Source organism: Python bivittatus, unplaced genomic scaffold, assembly GCF_059951505.1.
Source record: "Python bivittatus isolate LINGU-HERP-01145 unplaced genomic scaffold, Pbiv_v1 ctg000590_np1212, whole genome shotgun sequence".
Lineage (NCBI taxonomy): Eukaryota > Metazoa > Chordata > Lepidosauria > Squamata > Pythonidae > Python > Python bivittatus.
This window is the reverse complement of record NW_028277086.1, coordinates 30,035,966-30,060,509: the sequence shown is the minus strand read 5'-3', so window position 1 is coordinate 30,060,509 and position 24,544 is coordinate 30,035,966. Positions and strand designations below refer to the sequence as shown.

The 24,544-nt window shown below is 38.2% G+C and overlaps 2 protein-coding genes across 2 annotated transcripts in view; one reads left to right on the top strand and one right to left on the bottom strand.

Moving 5' to 3' along the window:
• Positions 1-2,525: 2,525 nt before the first annotated feature.
• On the bottom strand, positions 2,526-18,241 carry PEX2 (peroxisomal biogenesis factor 2). The gene is made up of 2 exons (XM_007422048.4): positions 18,105-18,241; positions 2,526-4,387 (listed from the first exon to the last, which is right to left on the bottom strand). Exon 2 carries the CDS (start codon positions 4,368-4,370, stop codon positions 3,462-3,464), a length of 909 nt encoding a protein of 302 aa, XP_007422110.1. The 5' UTR covers positions 4,371-4,387; positions 18,105-18,241; the 3' UTR covers positions 2,526-3,461.
• Positions 18,242-18,318: 77 nt separating this feature from the next.
• Positions 18,319-24,544, top strand: part of LOC112542609 (uncharacterized) — a 163,643-nt gene continuing 157,417 nt past the window's right edge. Inside the window, exons 1-3 of the mRNA XM_088149214.1 lie at positions 18,319-18,414; positions 18,501-19,251; positions 24,253-24,364. The gene's annotated coding sequence lies outside the window, so the exon portion shown is untranslated. The remainder of the gene's footprint in view (positions 18,415-18,500; positions 19,252-24,252; positions 24,365-24,544) is intronic.

Here is a 24,544-nt window from a genome sequence, read left to right as displayed (position 1 = left end):
AAAATTAACTCGCTTAGTAAGATGTGTACATAATACAGTGTGTCAAGTTATCCTCTTGAAACTACTCTGCACTGGATGACGACGATGATGGTGGTGGTGATGATGATGATGGCAGAAAACCTCTGCAAAGGTGTGTTTATTGCCAGCTTTTTTTCAATGGTCAGGGTAGAAGCAGCCAATCATTGCCCACACTGTGCTGGAATTGGACACTGTTACTTTCCTAGACAAGTGGTTCATTGCACTGGTTAGGGCAGTGTTGTCCAAACTTGGCCACTTTGAGTGGACTTCAACTCCGAGAATTGCCCAGCCAGCCATGCTGGCTGGGGAATTCTGGGAGTTGAAGTCCACTCATCTTAAAGTGGCCACGTTTGGACAACACTGGGCTAGGGATTCAGGAGCACCAGATTTTAGAAGTCTGCCATAGTTCATAATACAACTTCCAATCAAAAGGCAGCCTACTGAGTATTTAAGGCTATCCTTGATTGTTGTTCTAATTTGCAATTTCTGATTGCTCATCACTGATGGCTATTCTTCGATTACATACTGCATGGTGTCCACCCAAACCCCCATGTTGGATAAGAGCTTGTATCACTTCAAGATAATAGACTGGCCCAGCCTGAGGATGACATATTCTTCAAATGACTCTCCCATGTTTATGTCATGTGGCACTGGGTTAGTTTTAGTTTTAAAATGTGTACGCCATCATTTGACACCAGATTTTCCTCTGACACCATGATAGGGTACAATATCACAAAATAATTCCTATATAAGATCCTGTAGTTTGTACTTTTAGAAGAAACATTGAAGGGGTAGGCAAGTATATTATGGGATTCAGAAGTGCTTGTATTTCAAGAGTGTAATGATGCTTCATAATAATCAAATACATATGATCTTTGTAGGAAAAGTGACCACTTGTTGTACTGTGTTTACTTATGTAAGCAGACCACCCTCTTTAAAGGTGTTCATGATGTTAAAAGCTATCCAGTGCAGTCATATTTCCAGATTCATTGACCCTTCAGAAATGGTTTTCTCCATTATTACACCAATACGTATCCTACTGGTAAAAAGGCTAGGATCACTACAGGAATGGCAGAAAAAAATTAACTTATGAATGCTGTTTGACTTACTTGATGAGGGTCAGTAACATTTCTGTGTATCCCTATTTCTGCAACAAAACTTGTGCAGTTAATAACCAAACCAATTCCCTTTTCACTGTGATTAGGACCCTGGTTACATAGAATTGTGAAATGCCACATACTGAAAATAGAATTATGACATATATAGAAAAAATAGTATTTTTTAGAAAATAAGGAAAATAGAAGATTATCTGCTTCCTGGAAGGTATTCAATCTTGCGTGAGCAAAACCAAATAATAAACTCAGATATAAACTTCCTTTCCTATTGGGCTATGATGAACTGGAAATGGACTAAAGACAAGTCAACCAGAAAGAGCAGGCCATTGATGCTCCTATGCCACCTGCCCATAATTCATCAAAACACAGCATTTGAATTAGCAGTAGTGTGATTGTGAAGATCAGTCCAGAATATTCAATCAACTCCAGCTCAATTTGAAATCTATCAATTGAAATTTAATTGCAAGCTAACTTTATAGAAGGTAAAATTTCCTTTAAGTTGCCAGATTCCTAATGACTTTATGAACATGTCTATGAAGTCTGCAACAGCAATAGAGTCACCATGGTCACCAGTCTTTGCCAATATCTTTATGGAAGACACTGAACAGGCAGCTTTACAATCCAGCCACCTACAACTAAAATGTTGTCTTAGATATGTTGTTACCTTTGTTGCCTGACTGAAAAAGTTGATGAAATTTCTAAACCAACTAAATGAACAACACAAGACCCTAATATTTACTATGTAAATTGGGAACAATAGTGGTTTGCCATTTTGGGAAATTCTGGTGAACAGAGAAGTTATGGGGTTCTCAGAGTCTGAGAAAGAGGATAACAGTCTGCCAAATATTGCTAGCTCAGAACATTTGTACATTCTTCCTTTATTGGGAAACTGGTTAGCCACCTATCCTGTCCATCAAATGGTTGCTAGCAAAAGGACGAATAAATCCCCACCCCAGTAAACTTAAAAGATAAATTGGGTGTTAAAATGGAAGTACCCAGTTGTTGATATTTCTGTAATCTAATTCCTTTTCAATAAATCTGCTTAAAGAAGATCTTATGAGAATCCTGCTTTCTGTTGCCAAGAGCTTGCCAAGAGATAATGATGGAAATCTAAACTACAAAGTCTATAGAAAAGAGACAAACATAGATTGTTAGCTCAATACTGCAACATACCATGGCCCTCAACAAAAGATCAGTTAATAGGTCACTGATAAGTAGGGCTGACAAAATAAGTGATGCCTCTAGCAAACCAAAGGAAATTCAACACTCTTGTAAATAATGGGTACACTATACAAGCTAAAAGTAAAGCAAGAAAAATATCCAAATAAACCAAAAACAGGATTATGAACATCATGCAAGAAAATGCTAGATAAAAGAGATAAAAGATTTGGGATGAAAGACAAGATAGAACTGTTGCCCTTTAATAAAGATGAATTCTTCAAAGTAAGAAACAAGGGAGTGTAAAAAATTAATAGCCAGTGTGAGGACAGTTACACTGAATAAACAAGGTATTTCACAGAATGCAGAATTAAAGGACATGAAAAGAATATTTAGCTTAAAAACACAGGACAGTTTATATTGGCTACAACCAATAAGAAGGGCCAAATACACACACACACACACAGAAAATGTCAACTTCCTGGCACAATGTAACATATACTTCCTCTGAATGATTAGAAAAAAAAAATAGAAATGTATATTCATCCAAATAATTTATCAAGGAAAGAAGATGATCGATTATCATCTAAATGGCAGTTAGTATTTAGTGTGGGCATTTTGTTCCATGATCCATAGGCAATATGTATAAACATAAGCTATTAAGATTTTATTTAAGTTAAATTTAATAGGAATAGGAGTTTCAGATTTAAAATTTCCTCTCTCAGAACGTTACTTTTTAAAGAAACATTTCCTGAAGTGAAAAGTTGCAAACTGAAGTGTTGTCATTTTTTTATAACTTGGCTGGGTAGCCTGTAAGATTTTTCTCTTCCTCCCACTGATCTAGAATAGGATATGCATTAAAAAAAAAGGTTAGTTCTCAGATATTCTGGATCTTGCATACATTTTGGGAAAAAAGGCAAAAGTTAGGTAAAAAGCACTAAATATTACTTTATTTATTTAAAAAAAGTTTATTAAATTTTAAATACATGATGGCATTAGAATACCTCTGTTTATAGTAAAAGAGTTTATATAGTAAAGGGAAAGAATTATAGAAAGACAAGACCAACATTATATGGGAAGGGGGGAACCCAACTGAAATATATGTATGAATTATTTTACAAATTCTTATAATTATTTTGTTAGGGTTTGAGGAAAACCTCAGTAAGTCAGTTATATCTCTTTCATTTCTAGCTTATATTTTAATGGCTGGAGATCCTGCACCTCAGTGCCACACTTAGGACAGGTAAAGTACATATCTGATAAGAAACAACTTTTAATACAATAGTAACAAAAAACATGTGAACAGCCGATAGTATGAGGCATAGTAGGCCATTCCCCACACACAGAACATTCCTTGTTACTTGTTTCTGACATATTTTCATTACTGAAACTTTCCCTAATAGGTAAAGACCAAGAAGAAATCCTGAGTTTGAGTTTCTGCATGTTAATAAATGGCAAAAGGAACACCAGAAATTCAGCAAATCCATGCCACAAGAGTTCTCGGTTCATGTATTCAAACGCAATTGGACGGACACCCTGTGGCTGGCAAAACACTGACCTGATTCCTAAAATACGTTCAGTAAGTGTAGCAAATTTTCCCTTTTGAAGAAAAATTAGGAAGTTTAGCAACTCACAAAGTCTGAGAAGCCTGACTATTAAGTTAATAAAATATTTTGTCCTTTGGAATGATTCCAATGGCCGTTTGCTAAATAAATCATAACACCTTTCTTCCAGCCATTTCCCGCCAACATTACAAATAAGATACCATAATTTCTGTTGCTTGCTCAATGTCTGGTATTTCTGTATCTGGGATAAATCATTTGTGTATTGAATGTTCAATAGAGCCTGTCCCACTGTTGCATTCTTGGAACAGATGGTGAATCTCCACAAAAAAAGCCACAGAGATGCTTTTATTTCTGGTTCAAAGCGAGCTAAGAGTCCAGGTTTAAATCCATGAAAACAGCAAGTAAACTGGGACCAAACTAGCTGCTCCAAGGCTTTGTTCAGTTCAAGTGCATCCAGCTGACTGATTCTGAGGACAGGAGTCACTTTCTTGCCATTGTTGTCCCTCAATGCCATGGTCAACGTGGAGCCCTCTGTAACAAAAAATAAATTCAACAACATGATTTCTATTACATTTTTTTCCTTTACAATATTTATTCCTTTCAGTTTGATAACAACTTCATGAGCTAGACCAGTCAAGAGCATCAGGCTAAAAAAATGTAACTTATCCCAATCTCACCAGGTGGGAAGCAAAGATTTTAAATCTGGATCTTCAGCTGTTCTAGTTCATTCACATATATGCAACTGACACTCATCTAACCTCTCTTTAATAATAATATTTACATTCAAAGGCATAATGTGTAACTTAACAATTGTTTAATCATTAAGTATTCAGTTATGTATGATATGATAGTCTGAATGTCTCTCATCTTCCATACAAAAGAACATTTTATTCTAAAAACTTCTTTATTTGACTTGACCAGGTTGTTTATTTAGTTGCAAGGAAAATGATAACATAATCCATTATTCTAAGAAGCTATTTAAGTTCCAAAAATGTTGTATTATAATATCACAGCACTGCCTATCATTGATCAAATATGAAAATTTAATGTTGTTTTTTTTTTTTAATGTGGATTGTAATTACAAACACACCTCACCATGATTTGAAAAGACACCCAAGCAGAAGACAAGGTAGGCATGTTGCAGGTACAGTATATAGCGGGTTCTGTGCCCAGTGTCCAATGTCTGGGGAAAATTCTCACTTATTTAACTAAAACTAACATTCAGTTCAAAGTTGACCCCTCCAAATGATGACTTGTTAGCTGTTTGGGGGGAGGATGCAGCTATCACACTATCACCTCACACCCTGTAAGGAAATGGCAGACAAGCTGTATTTATTATCACTCTCCCTGAGAAATCCCTGCTAACATTGCTTGGAATCTTAGATTCAATATACCATGAAGATTTATAACATTACAGAACCTATGTGATACTATGGCTAATGCGGGATTAATTTCTTTGAATCAGGACAGTGTTGCAATCTGATTTCAAGATGGGACAATAAATGGCAGCAGAAGAAATGTAGATGATGGAGAACTGGTTATCACTTAGTTCCTGGACTTAGCCTCTCAGGGCTAACTAATTAACAATTGTACATCTTAAGGTAGTTGTATCCCATTTTTCTTTTCTGCTAGTACGTTCTTATTGAATTCTCCATGGTTGTAAAAGAAACTGAACCAGTGAATTGCTTTTATGGTTTATTATTTTCCAAGAAACAAAATTAGATATTATGTATCAGATAATGTAATCATGTTCAGAGTAAAGTTTAAGATAGTCCAGCATTGTTAGTACTAGTATAGTACCATCAGTGTAGTCACTGATTAAAGGCATTAAAATCTGCATCTTCAGTAGTCATATTCATGCATTATTAAAACTAAAACAGTCAACATACGACCACTCTGGTTAATTCCACTGCTGATGTTTTTTTCCAGAAAATATCTGTATGTTCAATTGTACATATGTTGATCTTCATATGAACCAAGATCCTGATAATACACTGGTTTCCATGTGCATAATACTGTACTACTGTACAGTACACTGTACAGTACACTGGCTTCCACGTGATAATGCACATGTTCAAATTTAAGATAAATTTAGTAATCATGGCAAGCTTCCCTGAGGGATAGCATGTTCATAATCACCATTACCCCACCCCAGGTATTAGAGGTCAGAGGTCCATAACATTTTTTAAGGCCAAAGGCTGAGTGTGGCCTTTGAGAGAAATGCTGAAGGCTATACTCCAATAGTAGTAGCAAGATAAAAATTAAATTTTATTTCATTCCATTTATATCTAGACTTAAATAAAATTAAATACAGTTAATATAATTGCCCTCTAGACAAGTATTTAATCATTTTCCCCTTCTGTAAATTAATTACAATTTGGTATCAAATTTTAAAAATCTGTAAGATGTCATTCAAAGTTTTTAGGGGCTACATGCAGTCCCAAGGTCTGCGCTTCAGGTGCACCTTCAATTCATGTGATTGAGTAGTAACAGCCAAACAGCTTTGGGTTTATATAAACCATTTTTATTGTTTTAGAAAGAACATTACTGGTCTATAGTTTCTCATTTTTTATTTCATTAAATTGACAAGACCTTAAATTGCTTTAAGTCCCTTTTAAAATGCAAGTTTCATAATGTTGAGGCCCAGATTCCTTAAGAAGTGCTTTCTTTTGATTTAGTGTTAAAACCTGGCATTCTAGAGCTACTTCGGGGCTCCAGTGACCAGACAGGCCTCACTAATATTGCTGCCTACCATACCATCTGTATATAGGTAGTCCTCATTTAGCAACTGCCTCATTTAGTGACTGTTTGCAGTTATGACAGTGATGAAAACTAACTTTACAATCAATCCTCACATTTATGACCTTCACAGGTCTGTAAAGCAAAGGAAAGCTTTGAAATAAGATCACAAGCAAAGTCACGGTTTCACTTTGCAACTGCATTGCTTAATGACCGAGTTGCCAGACCCAACTGTGGTTGCTAAACAGGGACTACCTGTACCAGGCACTGCTACTTGTATCTTCTATTGTCCCTCCCACTTCACATACCCTAAGATGTGTTTACATGATGAACATTGTTCCTGAATAGAACTTCTCACCTCTAGTCTTGAGAAGATGGCTACCACCTTAAATGTCCCCAAATGCAATGTCAGCATGGACCTCCACTCAAATTTGCATTCACTGTGAAAAGCTGTCATATTAACTGCCAGAGAGTTATGAGATTAAATAGTGATTTTCTTTTTCAGAATGTATTTTACATAAAATATGAAATAGATAATCAGAAAGTTTCTAGGCTATGTAGCTCTTCCTATGTCATAACTTTACACAGTGGCCTTGCCTGGCATCCTCACTGCTCTATTAAGTACCAGGTATACACATACACACACACACACACACACACACACACACACACACTGTAACTTGCTTTATTTATCAGCATAAGAGTATTTTTTTTCCTGTATTTAAATTATTTATTTTTTGAATTTGTTACTATCTCTGGAAACTTTTTACAATGACAGGTTGGAAGGTGAAATTGAAACAGCTCGTCACAAATCTGCTGCACCATCCACAGGTGCCTTAACACAAAAGCTCATGCAGAATAAGTCCTTAGATGCAGCGACTGAAAAGCCAATGCTCTGTAACTTATGTCTAAAGATAAAAAATGTTAGAATTAAATAGTCTTTTGCATCTACTTTTAGGAATCTAAGAGTAAAAAGAGAGAGAGAGACTTGCTCAAAGTCAGTTAATTTGTGACTAAGATAAGGTCAGGACCAGAAACTTCCTGATGCACAACTTCCTGTCCTTCTAAGTGTCACTAAGTAGTTTTGATTACACTGATCTCCATCTGAGAAATCTAGAAACTCCTTTCTTGCAAGTTACTGAGATAATCATCCCTTCTAAGACTAGAATGTTAAATCCCAAATAAAAATGCTTTAAGTATCATGGTCAGAAAATAAAATACTGGGGAGACAAATATTAGAGCATGGCTGCTTGTGTATAGTCTATTTTAAATGTTTCTGACTTGTATCTTCTTGTAAATCATACTGCTTTCCTTCTCAGAATGAAAACGGTACATACCATTCGCCTAAAATATGTCTGATAATTTGTTTAAAAATGCTAAGAGTATTTTTATTTTACCAAAATAAAGGTTCCCATCTGCCAATCACACATTATAAGACAACAAATTGTTGAGTATCATTAATTAAATAGGTATATTTTTCTGATATGTGTTAACATTGCTTACTGTGTATTATACAAATTATGAATGAATGTATTTTATTTAGAAATGCATTATTGACAGAAATCTATCAATACTAAAGTGGGTATTGTCAAGGGCCTGTCAATATTAATGTAATTATGATTAAGGGGATAACATGGATTTTAGCTTTAATACCAAATAACATCTCCTACATTGCTGCTATCAATATAAGCATTATTATTGACCTGTTCTGAGGCTCCGAACTAGATGTATTTCCATTAAGCATATCTGTCAATGCATCCTGCCTACAAAAATTCTACATTTAAATTTACAGGCCTGTAAACTTTAGCAGAAATGTATGGGTTCAAGCAATCTCCAGAGTGTCATTCCTCCCACCCCCCTCCCAGCAATTCTGCTGTAATAAACTAATTTATGCCAATCCAATGACATTGCCACTCACGCCTACTCTTTAAAGGATAATTAGCAGAAAACAAACAATGTTTCATACCAGAGGGTCACACACTCCAATGCCTATGTAGGCAAGCCTTAAAGATCTTCAGAATGCAAAGCTTAAACAACAACAACAACAAAAATACCAAGCTGATCCTCTTGGTATTCTAAATTTGACTAGTGAGATTTTCTAATTGTGTCTGTGATACATAGAGCAATTTATAATTTAATGTCTATAAATAATAAGCCAGTGGATTCAAACATATTGTCCAAGAGTCTTAGTTCCAAACATCATTTATATCAATAAGGTAGCATTGAAATATGCAGCCAATAATCATCACAGAGTAAAATGTGTCTCCAGCTGCCAATCAATGTCACATCTCATTGGTAGCACTGTCTTACAGAAATGCACTATAGGGTCTGGATGCCAAAGCCTGGAGGGGTTAGGAATACTATTTTCATTTATATCATGATCTATTCCCAAGTCACCTTAGCTTATGAGAGCATGACAGCAATTGCAGATTTTTTAAAGCTCTTTCTAGTGTAATTAACATAAACATTAGATATGGAATTTCAAAGGGGAACTCAGCCTGTGTGATTAATTCACCTGGATGCCATCTAGTCCCCACCCCCTGCCAATAAGATGGGGAGAAAGGGTTAAAAAAAAACTATTAAATAAAGTTGTGCACTTGCTGGAGGGGAGAACCAAAGGCTGCTTGCTGTGCTATAACTTCCAATATCCCTCATGCTGGGACTGCTGGGCATTTTAGACCAACAAGATCTGCAAAGTGAGAGTTTCTCATCCCTGACATAATGAATGCATGAGGACAAAGGGAATACATATGTAATAAATATTATTTATAAATATGATATTTTCCTGGAGAATGACCTGTTAATTTTTAAATATATTTTTCCTCTGTCTCAATTTTTAAAATTGTTTTCCCCAGGGAACCCAGAGTATTCTATTCAAATTCAGTTGCTAATGAAGTGTCATCAAAGCTACACACACACACACACACACACACACACAAATATATATTTAATCTGTTCAATCGTGTCCGATTCTCAGAGACTGCCTGGACAAGTCCCTGCAGTTTTCTTGGCAAGGTTTTTCAGAAGTGGTTTGCCCTTGACTCCTTCCTAGGGCTGAGAGAGAGTGACTGGCCCAAGGTCACCCAGCTGGCTTTATGCCTAGGTGGGGCTAGAACTCATGGTCTCCCAGTTTCTAGCCTGATGCCTTAACCACTCCACCAAACTGGCTATATATTTGTATCTGTATCTGTATCTATCTGTATCTGTATCTGTACCTATCCGTCTATATTAATCGCACTATATTGGCTGGTACAGCTAACAGCCTCAGACAAGAGCATTATATAAAGTCAGTGTAGGTACCCTCTACTTCCTAGTCTGGAAACAGAGCAGCAAAAAGTCCATTACCATGAAAGAGCAGGAGAAACAGACTTAGGATTTAAATTCTGAGGCTCATACATGCACACACACAAGCATGCACATATACACACAGACACAGACATGGTTGGATTCCCAGATTCTATAGCAGTTGATATTTTGCATAAATATAGTTTCTGTTTTCAATAAAGCTTTCATTTAACTATGTAGAGTTCTTGAGGGTTGTGCTGTTAGTTGGCTACTGAATGCAGGGAATCAAGTATCTGAAGTGAAGTGAAGAAGCCTGTGTCTGCATGAAGTCCTTTGCACATGTACTTTTATACACTCAGTCTCAAGAAAGACAGGCATGTTGCCTCAACGAAAGCCTCACCAGAATTAAAGGTAGTCTCTGGGTTAAGAACACCCTGGTTACAGACAACCCATAGTTAAGAATGGAGCCTACTGTAGCAAAATTTGAGTTAAATACACAATGATTCGAGTTAAATACACAATGGTTTGAATTCATTACACAATAGTACATATACAGGATTATACAATAATACTGTTCTAGCTTACATACAATTTTGACTTAAGGACAGACCTTGGGAACGGAACTCGTTCTTAAACTGGGGACTACCTGTACATATCATCTCTTAATCACTATAAAATTAGTTTGTCATTACCATGTCATTAGCTTAAATAACCTTCAAAAAGATTAATTTCATATTATATTTCGAATTTCTATATGCTTCAATTAAATGCCTTCTATCATTTGAAAGTACAATATAGACTTAGATTTGCTAACTGCTCTGCATAGATAATACTACTTAACATTTATAAAACTTTCCATGCTTGACTCTCTGAAAATATTAACTTTTTTAAATTATTATTTTTTACATGGGGTATTTAGGCTTTTTACTACAATTAAAAGAAAAAAAAATGCTTCAGAACATGTAACAACTGTACCTAAATTTGGAGAAGCAGGTAAAAGTAGAAATCACATGATTCCATTAATGTTCTCATTTTCTATAAAAGAAAATACAGGTAGTCCTCGCCTAAAGACCACAATTGGGGCCAGAATCTCAATTGTTGAGTGAAGTGGTCGTTAAGCGAAACACCCACATGACTGCTTCGCTCAGCGACCACAATCCAGGCACTCCTGGTTGCAGTCGTTAAGTAATCTCCATCGTTCCCAGATGGAGCGAAAGTGCTGCCTGTCAGGAGGATTTCAGCTCCATGCAGAGGTGAAATCCTCCTGGCAGACAGCATTTTCACCCTCAAACAGCCCTGCCCTCCATGGACAGAAGGGAAATCCTTCATGGGGCTGGAGGAATGGAGTCCAAATCTTCAGGATCTGAGCTCCGTTCCTACACACTGCTGAGAGTTTTGTCCTCCCCTCCACAGACGAAGAACAAACATTTTGTGGGTCTGGAACAGAGCCCAAATCTTCACATTTGAGCTCCTTTCCTGTACACCACTAAGAGGTTTCCCCTTTCCTCCATGGATGGAGGGGAAATCCTTTGTGATGCTGGAGGAACAGAGCTCAAATCTTCAGGATTTGAGCTTTGTTCCTGCACACCACCGAGAGGTTTCCCTCCATCCTCTCCACTTGCAACCTTCCCTGCTTTGACTTTCTGGGGAAGCCAGCAGAGAAGATTGCAAATGGCAATCATGTGATCACGGGGTGCTTGGCAACTGGTCGTAAATGCAAGCTGGTTGCCAAGCGCCTGAAATGCAGCCACATGACTGGGGGGGACACAGTGCAATGTTTTATGACAACCAGAAGTGCTTTATGGACTGTAAAGCATCCTTTCCAAGGCTGTTGTGACTTTGAACCACCATTAAACAAATGGTTGTTAAGTGAGAACTACCTTTATTTTATTTAGAAGTTATTTATATAAAAGTTCCTACACTCCAAAGTTTATACATTGGAATAAATGTATATGTGTCTCTCTCTGTATGTATGTATGTGTGTATGTATATCTATATATGGGAAACAACTACACATACAGGCAGTCCTCGCTTAATGACTACTCTGTTTAGCGACTGTTCAAAGTTACAGTGCACTGAAAAAGTAACTTTGCAACTGGGCCTTGTGGTTAGGACCACTGCAGCATCCCCACAGTCACGTGATCGAGTTCTAGGCGCTTAACAACTGGCAGGTGTTTATGACTGTTGCAGCATCCTGCGGTCACATAATTGCCATTTGCACACTTCACAGTTGGATTCCAACAAGCAGAGTCAATGGAGACGCCAGCAGTAAAATTGCAAGTCACAATCATGTTATGTCTTGCTTCATGACCGTGGTGGAAGTGAGGTTGTAAGTCTGTTGTGGTCACATATTTTGTTTAATGACCACATCGCTTAGCGACAGAATTGCTGGTCCCAATTGAGGACTACCTATACGCAGAAATGTTACCATGGTCAGAGGACTGAATAGACTGTAATAATTTAGAACTTCTGTGCCCAACTGAAAAGTACCCTGGGACTTTGCTAGACATTGGGGAAATGATGATGCATTCTCCAACAATATTACCTAATACTAATTGTATACCTATCAGATCATTTTAGCAATCCAAAGATTATTATTAAATAAGTACAGCTTTTTAAAAAATGGATATTCTGCCTTGTTGTTGTTCAGTCATTAAGTCATGTCCGACTCTTCGTGACCCCATGAACCATATCGCGCCAGGCCTTCCTGTCCTTCACTGCCTCCCTGAGTTTCATGCTCAGTTTCATGCTCATTGCTTCAGTGATGCTATCTAACCATCTCATCCTCTGCCGTCCCCTTCTCCTTTTGCCTTCAATCTTTCTCAGCATCAGGGTCTTTTCCAAAGAGTCCTCTCTTCGCATTAGGTGACCAAAGTATCTGAGCTTGAGATTCATTATCAATCCTTCCAATGAGCAGTCACGGTTGATTTCCTTTAGGATTGACTGGTTTGACCTCCTAGCAGTCCAGGGGACTCTTAAGAGTCTTCTCCAGCATATTCTGCCTTACCAGAACCTTATTTGTTCTATTTAGTTCTAAAAACAAATATTATATGTTCTGGTTTTTAAATTTTTCATAACAAAGTTGCCTATTCCAGTATGCTTGGAACAGTTTTTTTTCCTTTTCTTCATCCTCTTTGAGGGTATTAAAATATAGTTCTAAGCTAACCTGAAAACTAACTTGGTACTGCCTCTACACTTTCAGTTGATACAATCAAAACTTTATAGAAATGAGCACATAGTAATTGGACATGAATGGAAATGGTGATGTTTTCCTACTACTGGTATACATAATATAAGCAATCAGCTGAAATAATTACTGCATTTGTGAATTTTAAAATAAAAAAAATTATAAACTCTTCCTCTATTTTTAAGCATCAAATTTTATTTTACTCCCCCCGTCCACAATTTTTAATTAGTGGTATTAATATTTCTAGATGCTTAAGACTTAATTCAACTGGTCTTTTATATGTATGGTTCAACAATGGCAACTGGTTTGAATCCAAAGAAATTTCAATACTAATCCCACTGCTGTCCACAAATCTACCTTATATTTCTCATTTCAGATAAAGAGAAATAAAGACTGCCTTTACCAGCACCACCTACTGCTTCTACATTATAAGAACTGGACCGAAGTGATACCTGAATTTTTGAAATTATGTAAGCCTTTTTAGTTAGTAGAGACAGAGTCTAGCCTAAAAGTGAATATTAACTTTTCCTTCAGTATAAAATGCGTGGTTAATTTTAGGGATACTAAAAACATAGTAGTCATACCAAAATTTCATCTAGTTCTTTGGAATAAATATATTAAGATTGATCAGAATTCATGTGTTTTTAATAAATATGTGAAAATGTAGTAATGAATATGTTCACTATCAACCAAATGGCACAGACACCCCTTTTTTTTGGTACCTTCAAGTTAGTCTTGAGCCCTCACAAATACATGGACAAATCTATACAGTGTTCTTGGGAACACTTTTCAGAAATAATTGGCCATTACATTCTTCCTAGGGCTGAAAGAGAGTGCTTGAGCAAATATTAGTTTGCTCAGTAACTACAAGCATGGCTTCTAAAAGTTCTGGATACTCTAGAGCAGTTTTGTAACAGACTGTAGTGTTATCTTCAAAGATATGAACTTAACATCTTTAAGGTGTACAGTAAAAAAAATATCCATTAATTTCATGCCTTTCCAAACTACGCAGCCCATAGAATTGTGCAGTGTAAATAGTGTGTGGTCCATATGACTAGTGATTATGAATTGTACTTCCAAATTGTAAGAAAGCTTTATTTTTATAGCAAACTAGTATACTTTAATTATTACAGCACTGTTTACTTTGGAGAGAGACAGATCACAAAATCTCTTAACTCAAAGGACTCTCCACTGCAAATTATTTTGGAAGATCATTTTCTTTTCCTGATTTACAGAACAGGTGATAAATGTTAAGGGATAACAGACTGTTTGGAAGCATGATATGTAAAGAAGTTCCTGAATAAGTCACTGTGACATTTAGTACTGTATGATGACTTATGAACATGCTTTAACAGAAGCTGAAGTAGTTTCAGATACTTAATTCATCTAAAGTCTCCAGCAGCACTGCCTATTATTGGTACATTTCTCAATAAACATTCCAAGTTTGGAACTTCATGCATTAAAGGTTAACTTTTAGCCTTCCACTAATAAAATCCACATAACTTCTTTAACATTTAAGTAAATAAGAATCTTCCCCATTTTTGATGAATTTGTAAAAATGAATCAGTTACCAAAACCTCATCCTTTTTTATAAATCCTAGATAAACAAGCAGATACATTCCTACAGTACTGCTTAAATTAAATGAAAAGTAATTTTGGAAAACTGCTGATTGTAGCAGCAGAACATCAAAATGTTTTAACAGCATTTTTATTCATACTTAGAAAAGTGCACAAAATAATTTAATTTCCATGACTGATAAAATACTGATTTTTCCCCATTTTTTAATAAGGATACAGGGCATAAAGCGACTCACACTATGCCCTTGTTAGCTGATTCACATTTTTATCTTAACGAAGTATTTTAAGGGAGGTATCATGGACTTGGAAAGGAAATTAAATGTGCCTCCCAATGTAGCTTTAATATCCTTATAGCAATTTCTCTTGGATCAAGCCTGAGCACTGTACAGTGGGCATACTTTGAATATGTGATTTAAAACTAGAATGTCCTTTCTTGCCAATTTAAGAAGTCACCAATTTAAGAAGTCTGAGATATTTCTGCCATGTAATGAATGAAATGGGTACATACACACATACAATATAAAGACTGGCTCTGAGTTTAACAAAACAAATCCTACTGGGTATCCCAGTAAGTGAAATGCTATGGGAACTTTCTGTAAATTTCTACCCAACACCATATATAGTAGTATTTGGTAGAGTTGTGCAACATAGTGAAGCTCCACCTGAAAGCATCACTTCAAACTGGTATGAGGCAGTTCTTTGGTTCAGAAAATCAAATCACCTTGCATCAACTAGAAGCACTGAGAGGGTCAACTTGATTTAGCCAGTAACTTCATTCTAATGGGAAGGGCTTTTGTGTATGAGCAGCAGCTCTTTATAATGGTGAGACTGAAGCAGAACAGCCTTCTGATCTAGTGCTTCGAAGGGAACCTCTGCTTCAAGCTGCGACATCCCTTTCAAGTTGCACACAGCCTTAGTAATCAGCAAATCCCGTCCATGGTGATGTGCTGTATCATATTAAAAAACAGCAACCAAAGATAGAATCCTAAGTGAAAAGAATCTTTTAAAACATTTATTATTTTAATTACTTACCATATTTCTAAGTTGCCCCAACCACTTAGGCACAACACAATCACTATACACAGTGAAAACCATAATATAAAGGGCAAACAAGTCAAAACACCTGTCACTGGTGCATGCCTCCACAAAAACTTGGGGAGTGGAGGGATGTTCAGCAGGTGCTGTCTTGCTGTTTGACCACCCAGGCAGATTCTACCTTGGCAAGGCATTCTCTGATAGTTTTTTTTATATTTTATTTTACTCTCCTAACCAAGATTCTCTAGATTAACAGTGGTTTGTTTAGCTTTAAGAAAAAGTAGTGACTGAACTGGGACTCTTTCACATGACGAATGAATCTATTTACATGATCTCTCATTTTGTAGGTTGCTGTTTATTGGAAGGAAGTAGACTGGGTAAGCATTGGTCAGTCCTACTTGGGAACAATATTTGAGACATCCCCAAGCTTGGCTTGAGCTAGTAAGCAGTCTTTACACAGAGATTGTTTCCTGTGATCAAACTTCAAATCTAGAATGAAAACCAGAGAGCTGTTTATGTGGTCTGTGAAACTGTGAATGGCTCTTAGCAAGGCCACCAATAACATGATAGATATTGACTGGGGAATTAACATCCTTAATAGTACAATCCTGTACAGTACAGTGGCATTTCTCAACCTTGGCGACTTTAAGATGTGTGGACTTCAACTCCCAGAATTCCCCTTCTAGCATCCTGGGAGTTGAAATCCACACATCTTAAAATTGCCAAGGTTGAGAAACACTGCTCGTTCAGTGACTGTTTGAAGTTATGATGGTGCTGAAGAAGGATATTTACAACCAGTTCTTGAACTTATGGCTATTACAGCATCCCCATAAGTCAAGTAATTGTGATTCGGGTGCTTGGCAACCAGTGTGCATTTACAATGGTCACAGTGTCTCACGCTCACATGATCACCATTTGAGACCTTCACAGCCAGCTTCCAAGAAACAAAATCAACGGGGAAGCCAGCAGGAAGTTGCAAGTCATGGTCACATGACGTCGTGCTTAACGACCGCAGGTGATTTGCTTAAAGACAGCAGTGAGAACTGACGTCATAAGTCGAGCACAATCATGTGCTGTTTCACTGTACAACAGCATCACTTAGCAATGGAATTGCCAATCCAATAGCAGTCAGTAAGTGAGGACTACCTGTACAGGTATACTGAGAAGTAAATACCATAAAATGCATTGCTTACTGCCAAGGAAGAAGGTACTGTACAAGACTGCAGTCTAAGTGGAAGATATAATTTCAACTACTTGTGAATAAATCTCTTTTTGAACCAGTAACATGAAGCAGCATGATTTTCAAGCATTTTTAATTCTGGTAGTAAAGGCAATAACACAAATAATAAAATATAATAAAACAATCACACAAAGTAAAGATCAAGTGAACCAATGGTTAAAATCAAATCCAACATATTCCCAAATCAGCTTATGAGCCAAACATTTTTGCCAGTCAACAGAAGGTTCCAAAGTTTTAAGAACTGCCACTGAGATGGCCCTTCTTGTGCTTGTAACAAATGTGTTTCAGCAATTTTAGACACATAGATGTTTCTCCAAGATTTTAAAACATGGCCAGGTTTATATGATACTAGAATTGAGGTTTCTTTTTCAGATTCAAGACTTCAATGTTATACTCTTTTACCCAATTTAAAATTTGCTCGCTTTAATTGAACTTCTGAATAGATATGTCTTTTGATCATGTTACGTTTTGAACTTACATTATTTTATGCTATAGGCCACCCATATAACTACGTTATGAGGGAGCTACATAAATATTCATTAAAAATATTCTAATTTTGACCCACTGCCTTTACAAGACAGCTTACAAGATTCTAAAACGTATCTAAACACAATTACAGCGAAGCCTTGATTTAATGGACCAACTGGGGTGAGAGGGTGTCTTGTTGCTCCTGAATGTCTGTTAAATCATAATTTATATGAGTTGGTGTAATGACATCGTTACAAAAATAAAATAAACTCCATCATCCACATCAATTGAAACTATAACCTCTGGTCTCCATGTACAGTATCTGCAAAGCCACATGGGTGAATCGTGTTCTCATTCCTAAATCTGCTTTTTGTTTAAGACTTTTGCCATTGTCCACCCAAGCCCACCCTTGGATCTTGGGTCAAACACTCGCAGGGCTGTCCAAGGATAAAACTGAACGCAACCACCTCATCCACAGAAAAACTGGAAAGAAGGGGGGAAGGAAAAGTTCCATGGCAGGCAGAAATTCAACTGGTTTAGCTCTTCGACGCAAGAAATGAGAGCCGTTTGTTGCATTTCTCTTGTCCGGAAAAAGACATGTTTTTCACCCCCCTCGCGCTTCGGAGCCGGTCTGCCCGCGGAGGGAACCCCCTGGCCGGTCTCCGTCCAGCCTCACCACCCCCCGCTCGTTCGCCCTCCGCCCCTCGCAGACTGACCTGCCGCTTTCCTCCTGAGGGAGGGGCTTCTGGGGAAGCGCCGCCGCCGCCTTGGCCTCCGAGGCTCGCGGCTCCAGGGGGCGGGGAAGAGGTGACCCGGATTTCACACCGAGCACCGAGTTCCCCAGCCGGGATGCCTAGAAGGGCCAAGCTGTCTTTCCTCTCTTCCTTCCGCTTTCGTCATCTCCATCGCCATCGATGGTTGTGCGCGCCCAGTAGCTCCGGATGGGAGCCGACAAGTGAGGAAGAAACAGGAAACGCTGATTAAACTCTCTCCCATCTCCTAGAGAGGTTGCTTCCTGGCCGCTTTGTAAGTCTGAGTCTCTGTTTTGCTCATAGAGATAGGAAAAGGCGCTTCCATTCCCATCGTTAGCAGATGTTTCATTTTCTCCTTAGGGAAGCGGCGCCAGGAGTTTCTCTTAACTGCGGCTGAGAGAGCGAGGCAGGAGTTCACGCTCTGCTTAACTTGGGTCGTTTCTCTGGCTGGAGAATCTGGTAGTTCGGGATTATTTTGCGAATAACTGCGGACCACTAGGCGCTTGATACAAGGGCTGAGTTTTGCTCCTGAGGAACATCAGCTCACCTGTGGGGAGCCCGAAGCAGCGTTTGGGCAGAAGAAGGGAAATGTCAAACGCGCCTAAGCGGTCACGCTGACTGATGGTCTACAGCGCTGAGCCGTTGCACAGCCCAGCCTGATAACCTGCAGCGTTGCCGCTCATTCTGCAAGGGTCCCACGACCTTTGAGGACTCCTGTAAATCATTCGCCCACCCTACCTACGTCCTCAGACCCCCTCCCAACATGAGCGGATGGATCATAACCGAGCTCTTTTTCAAAGCAAAATAAGACCTGACTTCGAAAGAGCGAACCCCTGTTGGATGGTTGGGGGCTACGGGGCTCGCACGATGCTACTCTGAGCAACTCTCACTTCCGCCCCAGGGAGGAATTAAAAATGGCTTCCCAAGGAGACCCGGAATCTCGCCGGCCGCGTCGTGAGCTGGACTCTGCAAGCTCATGATCTTTCCAAGGCCTCTTGCGAAGAGAGAACCGGGATCCTCGGGCGAAGCCGCTCGATGGGCTCGGCTACTTGACGAGCGGCGCGTGGGCCCAATCACGGCGGAGGGAAGGCGCTCAGTGGTGCTTCGTGAGGTACGAGTGGAGGAAAATAGGCCTCGGAACAAGCGCGGGGGCGGGGCGACTCCGAAGACGTCAGGGGGGAAGTCCGTTCGGGGGAGAGCGGAGGCTTCCCCGAGCGGGGAATGGTCGCGCCTGCGCGTGTGTTTGTCCCGCGGCAAGTGATATTGGAAAGGAGACTGCCTGTGAACTTTGAGGCTTCGCGTAGCTAATAACTTCTGGGCAGACTATTGTCATGACTTTTTTTTTTTTTTTAGTTTTTTCAAAGGCATCCGTTTTTTGCAATGCCGCATCTTATTTTCCCCCCCTTTTTTTCCAAAGGCGGCAGAGCTTTTTTGCAATGCCAACAGTCCAAAGGCATTGGGAGTGGAGTAGCGTATAAATTGAATAAATATTTTAATTAAAATTAAATAAAATTATTAAAGAAATAATATTTCAGCGAAGGCTATACCTGAGCTTAGCCTAATGAAAGCTTGGATCTGGTTCCTTTTAGGTGTATTCCCCTCCTTCTTAGCCAATTTATGAAAATTGCTGAGCAATTTATTTAGCATCCTGATGTTTCATAAGGTAAAAGAATCACGCACTTTATTTTTTGTTTTTTTCATTGAACACATAAGGGGGTAAAACTCAGTTTTTCTTGTTCTTACTGGTGAAGCACTTCTGCAGCTGTGTGAGTTTTGAAATGTAGCCCTATTCTCCCCCCCCCCCCAATGTTTGGAGTTCAGGTCATTTCATGAATTTGAAACAATTTATTATATGATTTATCTTTGGGGTTAAAAAAAATGTTTGTGTATACAAGCAGTCCTGAGTTAACGGTAATTGGGAATGGAGTGCTGTGATTGCTGTCGCTATGTGATGCAGACCTGTGACATTGCACTTTATGACTGCATTGCTTAGTGACGGCAGTCCTGGCACTCCTGTTGCCATCATTAAGCAAGCATTTCAGGTCGTTAAATGAGTCCCAGGCGGCTTGCAAGCAGGCCAGTAGATAGGTAAGGCCGCGCAAGCATGGCAGGGCTGAGGGTGACAGTTGCCAGGTGGGGACAGTACATGGGTGACCTGTGAGGCATGACGCAAGCAGGGCTGGAGGTGACCTCTGTTGGGTGGGGGAGGGTGTGTCGGTGGCAAACACAGCCAGGCGTGCATGCCAGCGCTACGGAGTACAGGCACGTTCTGTGGGCACACGTGCTACAGAGTACGAGATCTCGTACTCTGTAGCTGGGGCTCCTCAGGAGAAAAAGCCACAGTAGTGACTTACAGGACAGACTTGTGACCTTCCCTGCTGGCTTCCTCATTGATTCTGCTTGTGGGAAGCCAGCAGGGAAGCTCGCAAATGGCAATTATGTGACTGCAGGAAACTGCAACTGTCATAAGTGCAAGCCAGTTGCCAAGCACCTGAATTGTGACCATGTGACTGCGAGTGCTGGGGGGGCTGGAACTTTAAGGATTGCTCATAAGTACCATTTGTTCAGCACCGTCATAACTTCGAACAGTTGTGGAACAAGTAGTTGTTAACCAAGGAGTCTTGTAAATAGCAACATTTTTTTCAAACTGCATGCATTTTCTCTTATTAAAGAACATACAAGGAATTACATACCAGGATGTTTAGTACAGTGTGCCTCAACATGCATTGTATGTTAGCAAACAGTATACATTTCTGTACCATTGCAGTAATAGCAACAAAACCGGAATAGTCAATATTTGAATTATGTTACTACTTGGCAGGCATGTTCTGTGCTGGTATAGAACTTATATTCATATGCATTTTTTAAAAATAACTTTGAGTATGACTTTCATGATGAGTTGAATACCTTGTACTGGGTCTAATTGGCCCATTTGCTCCTTGATATGTGCACATGATTCTCATTAAAGCTAATGGAGCTATATAGATTCCTAAAGGTAAGGAAATACTTTGAAAGGTTCTGTTATATTATGGATATTAATGATCTCATAATTGCAGACATGCTGCAATTCCAATGTGCAGAGAAAATAGGACAAGAAGGAATTAAAAATTGCAAGTATTCAGCAATTTATTTACAATAATAAATTACAATCCTTCTGTAACTGAAAATACTATTGGAGTTGTAAGGAGTCTTTTCTAATGATCCCTACATGACTCCACTTCGCATTATTTTTTAGTGATAAATTAGGCAAGTGGATCTTGCAACAATAATGTTATGTCAAATCTGAACTTTAACACTGGTGTGTTCTGCTGGTGGGGAAGGAACAGAAGTGGTACCAGGAAAGGAAAATGTAGCTTTGGAAAAGTTTTGGTTTTTTCCCCACAAGAAGAAGAGAAATATTGAGCAATGGAAATAACAAGTTTGTTACTGACTAATAAGTTTGTGTAGACATGGGATGTTTTAATCTGTAAATTAAATGGAATTCTCAAGGCATTTTAACATTTAATTTGAAATAGGTGCTGCTTCTTCAATAAATCCTTTCTCCTTCGTAGTCTGTCAGTTATGGCTTGCATCCTTCTCCTCTAGAACATTTCAGTGGGAACAGAAAAAAGAGCCTTTGTTTGGATTCTTCATTGGAGGGTGCAATAGTATTACATGTATGTTTTCTCTGCTTATTTGGGTTGGAGTTCAGTAATCAAGAATCCAGATGTTTATCTTCTAATTTAAGAAAAGTAATATGTGAAACTTCCACTGTGATATGTATTATAGTTACATGAAATCTCATACCTGCTCTCAAAAATAACATGTTGATGGCATTTTAGGAAGTCACTCCCATTGCCTCTTCTTCCGTAGTAGGCACTTGTGGTAGTTCCATAACTATGTACATATGTATATAGTAGCACCTTTCTTGTACTTTATTTTTATATTCTTATTATTTATTTGGTGTGTGCAAACAGTAAAAACAATAGTTGTAATGGAAGAAAATCGGACTCCACATGGAAAATAAGATGAGAGACAAAATGTGATGATGTTATGCCAATGCCATGGCTTAGTTACAGTATTTATATCAGACATTGGACAGAGATATGTAATGGCAGTATTTGATGAAATCAACGTATGCATCCCATTTTGCTGCCATCAGAGTTTGCTGTGGTCACTGCTGGGATGGGTACATGGAGGAGCTGTAGTAGATCTTGAGTTGGTTGCTGAGATTCAGCCGTGGCACTGTTAGTTCTGGCTAAAATATGGACTACAATAGATGATTGGCTGACTTTGCACCAGGCCATGGTTTATTTAAGGTTTTTTTTTTTTTTTTTTTTTGAGAAAGTAACAATTGGCTGAATTTATAAACTGCACTAATCCATAAACCACAGTTTACAAACTGCATGGCTGGATTCACTTTATACAGTAAGCCAAAAACAAGCCTACCATATTTTGGCTTAATGGGATATATGCCTCCAGTCATATGGAGACCACCTAGAGAAATTTTGGACCTCCATAGGCATTACTCATAAGATGTTATAAATTATGGTATGCTTACTATATCCCTGCTTACTTCTCATCTACTAGGAGTCTGCTCTTTGAAGGTTTTGTGGTTTTCTCCTCAAACTTCAAGAGAGTTGGATCATAACCGAAAAATTTTAAGAAGGGGTAGAAACGAAGATGCACTTAATAGAGGTTTGGGGTAATTTACCCTTTGCAGTTGACAAACACATGTAGTTATCAGATAACTTGCTCTCCACCTTCTTTGAGCTAAACTCTGCTTGCATTGTCCATCATTTTTAGCTAGTGAGAGAGCTTTGAAGCCTTTTTCAAAATTCTATGTAAAAATTATTCTTGTCTTTGTGCAGTTCAGATCCTTTTGTTAATTATACTGAACCAGATTTCCACTGAAACTCCAACAGTAGTGTTATCAGCATGTGATCTATCAAGGCCCCATGATTTCTTCTTCAATGGCTTTTGTAAGTTTAGTGCTTTTTCAGTAGACTTCCTTGTAAAAAAGGTGTACTACTGTGCACTGTTTTGATCAAAGTTATACTCGTATGAGTCTTATTTTTTAAATTTAATCTAGCATCTAGTCCTTTTTTAGTTTTAGCAAAATGATTCCCCTCTTTACCCCTGTACCCCAATCTGCCATGGAAAGTAGAATTCCAGATCTTTAATCAGAAATTAAAGTGTTAATCTTTCTTTTGTTTTATGAATTAAACATTAAATGATTTCAGTGCAGTATAACATAGCAAAATACAGAGAAGCATATTCCTTCTTTGCTTACAGATATTTTAATAGTGCCTATTAAATGTCTATATTAAGGCATTTTTAATTGATCTGAAATTTAAAATAAAACAGGCAGATGTTGGGGAAAAAGTATCAAAAGGTACTTAAGCTGACAAATTAGCAATTATAAAACTGATATAAACTGCATTATATAAAGCACATGATTTTTTTTTTCTTCCCCCAAAAAGGATAGCAGAGAATATTCTGCTAAGGATGGATACTGGCCAAATTATTGACTCATTCGTGTTTTCTCTTTTGTGCATTTTCAACACTTGAAGGAACATCAACCTGTAGTGGTTGATTTTTTTTTTTTTTAGATTTTTTATCCTGCCTGTACTATTTTTATAAAAAACTCAAGGTGGTGAATATACGTAATACTCCTTCCTCCTGTTTTTCGCACAACAACATCCCTGTAAAGTGAGTTGGCCCAAAGTCACCCAGCTGGCTTTCATGCCTAAGGCAGGACTAGAACTTACAGTCTCCTGGTTTCTAGCCTGGTGCCTTAACCACTAGACCAAACTGGCTCTTGTTCCTTGTCTTTCCATCTGTATCCTCCTGTTTTAATTAAAATCATGCCTTGCTTTGGCCAAGGTGACTTTAAATTTAATTGTTAATTAATTAATTAATGGAGTGAAAGCAAAATAAGTGTTCATAGGACCAACATTGTGGTTCATTAAGAGAAAAGAAGAGGAGAAACATATTTTACTGGGTTTTGTTTCATGTTCAACAACTATCTGTATTTGGGTAAGTTACACATTATAGGCTTTGTCATTTTGCTCTGATTCTGGAACCTGTTTTTTGTAAGGCCTGAGCAGTCCCTTTCCTTTTTGTTCTGCAGAGATCAGCGAAGATCACTACATCTGGAGACCTTCAGCTTGGAATTTTTCCCCAGGTCTAGCCTTTTTCTACCTAAGTCAAGAATGGAATTGAAAGCATCTGAAAGCCAACAGGTTGTAGAATGGTACCCTACCCAGTACAGAAATACAGATTGTATGGGTTTATTTTATTTATTTTTTATAACATGCTAGGCTTTATTGATGTTTGTTTTTTATTTGTCAAGCAGGATTTTTAACACATTAATACAGTATACTCTCCCTATGTAATAAGAGTGCTATTGTTCAGTTTAGCCA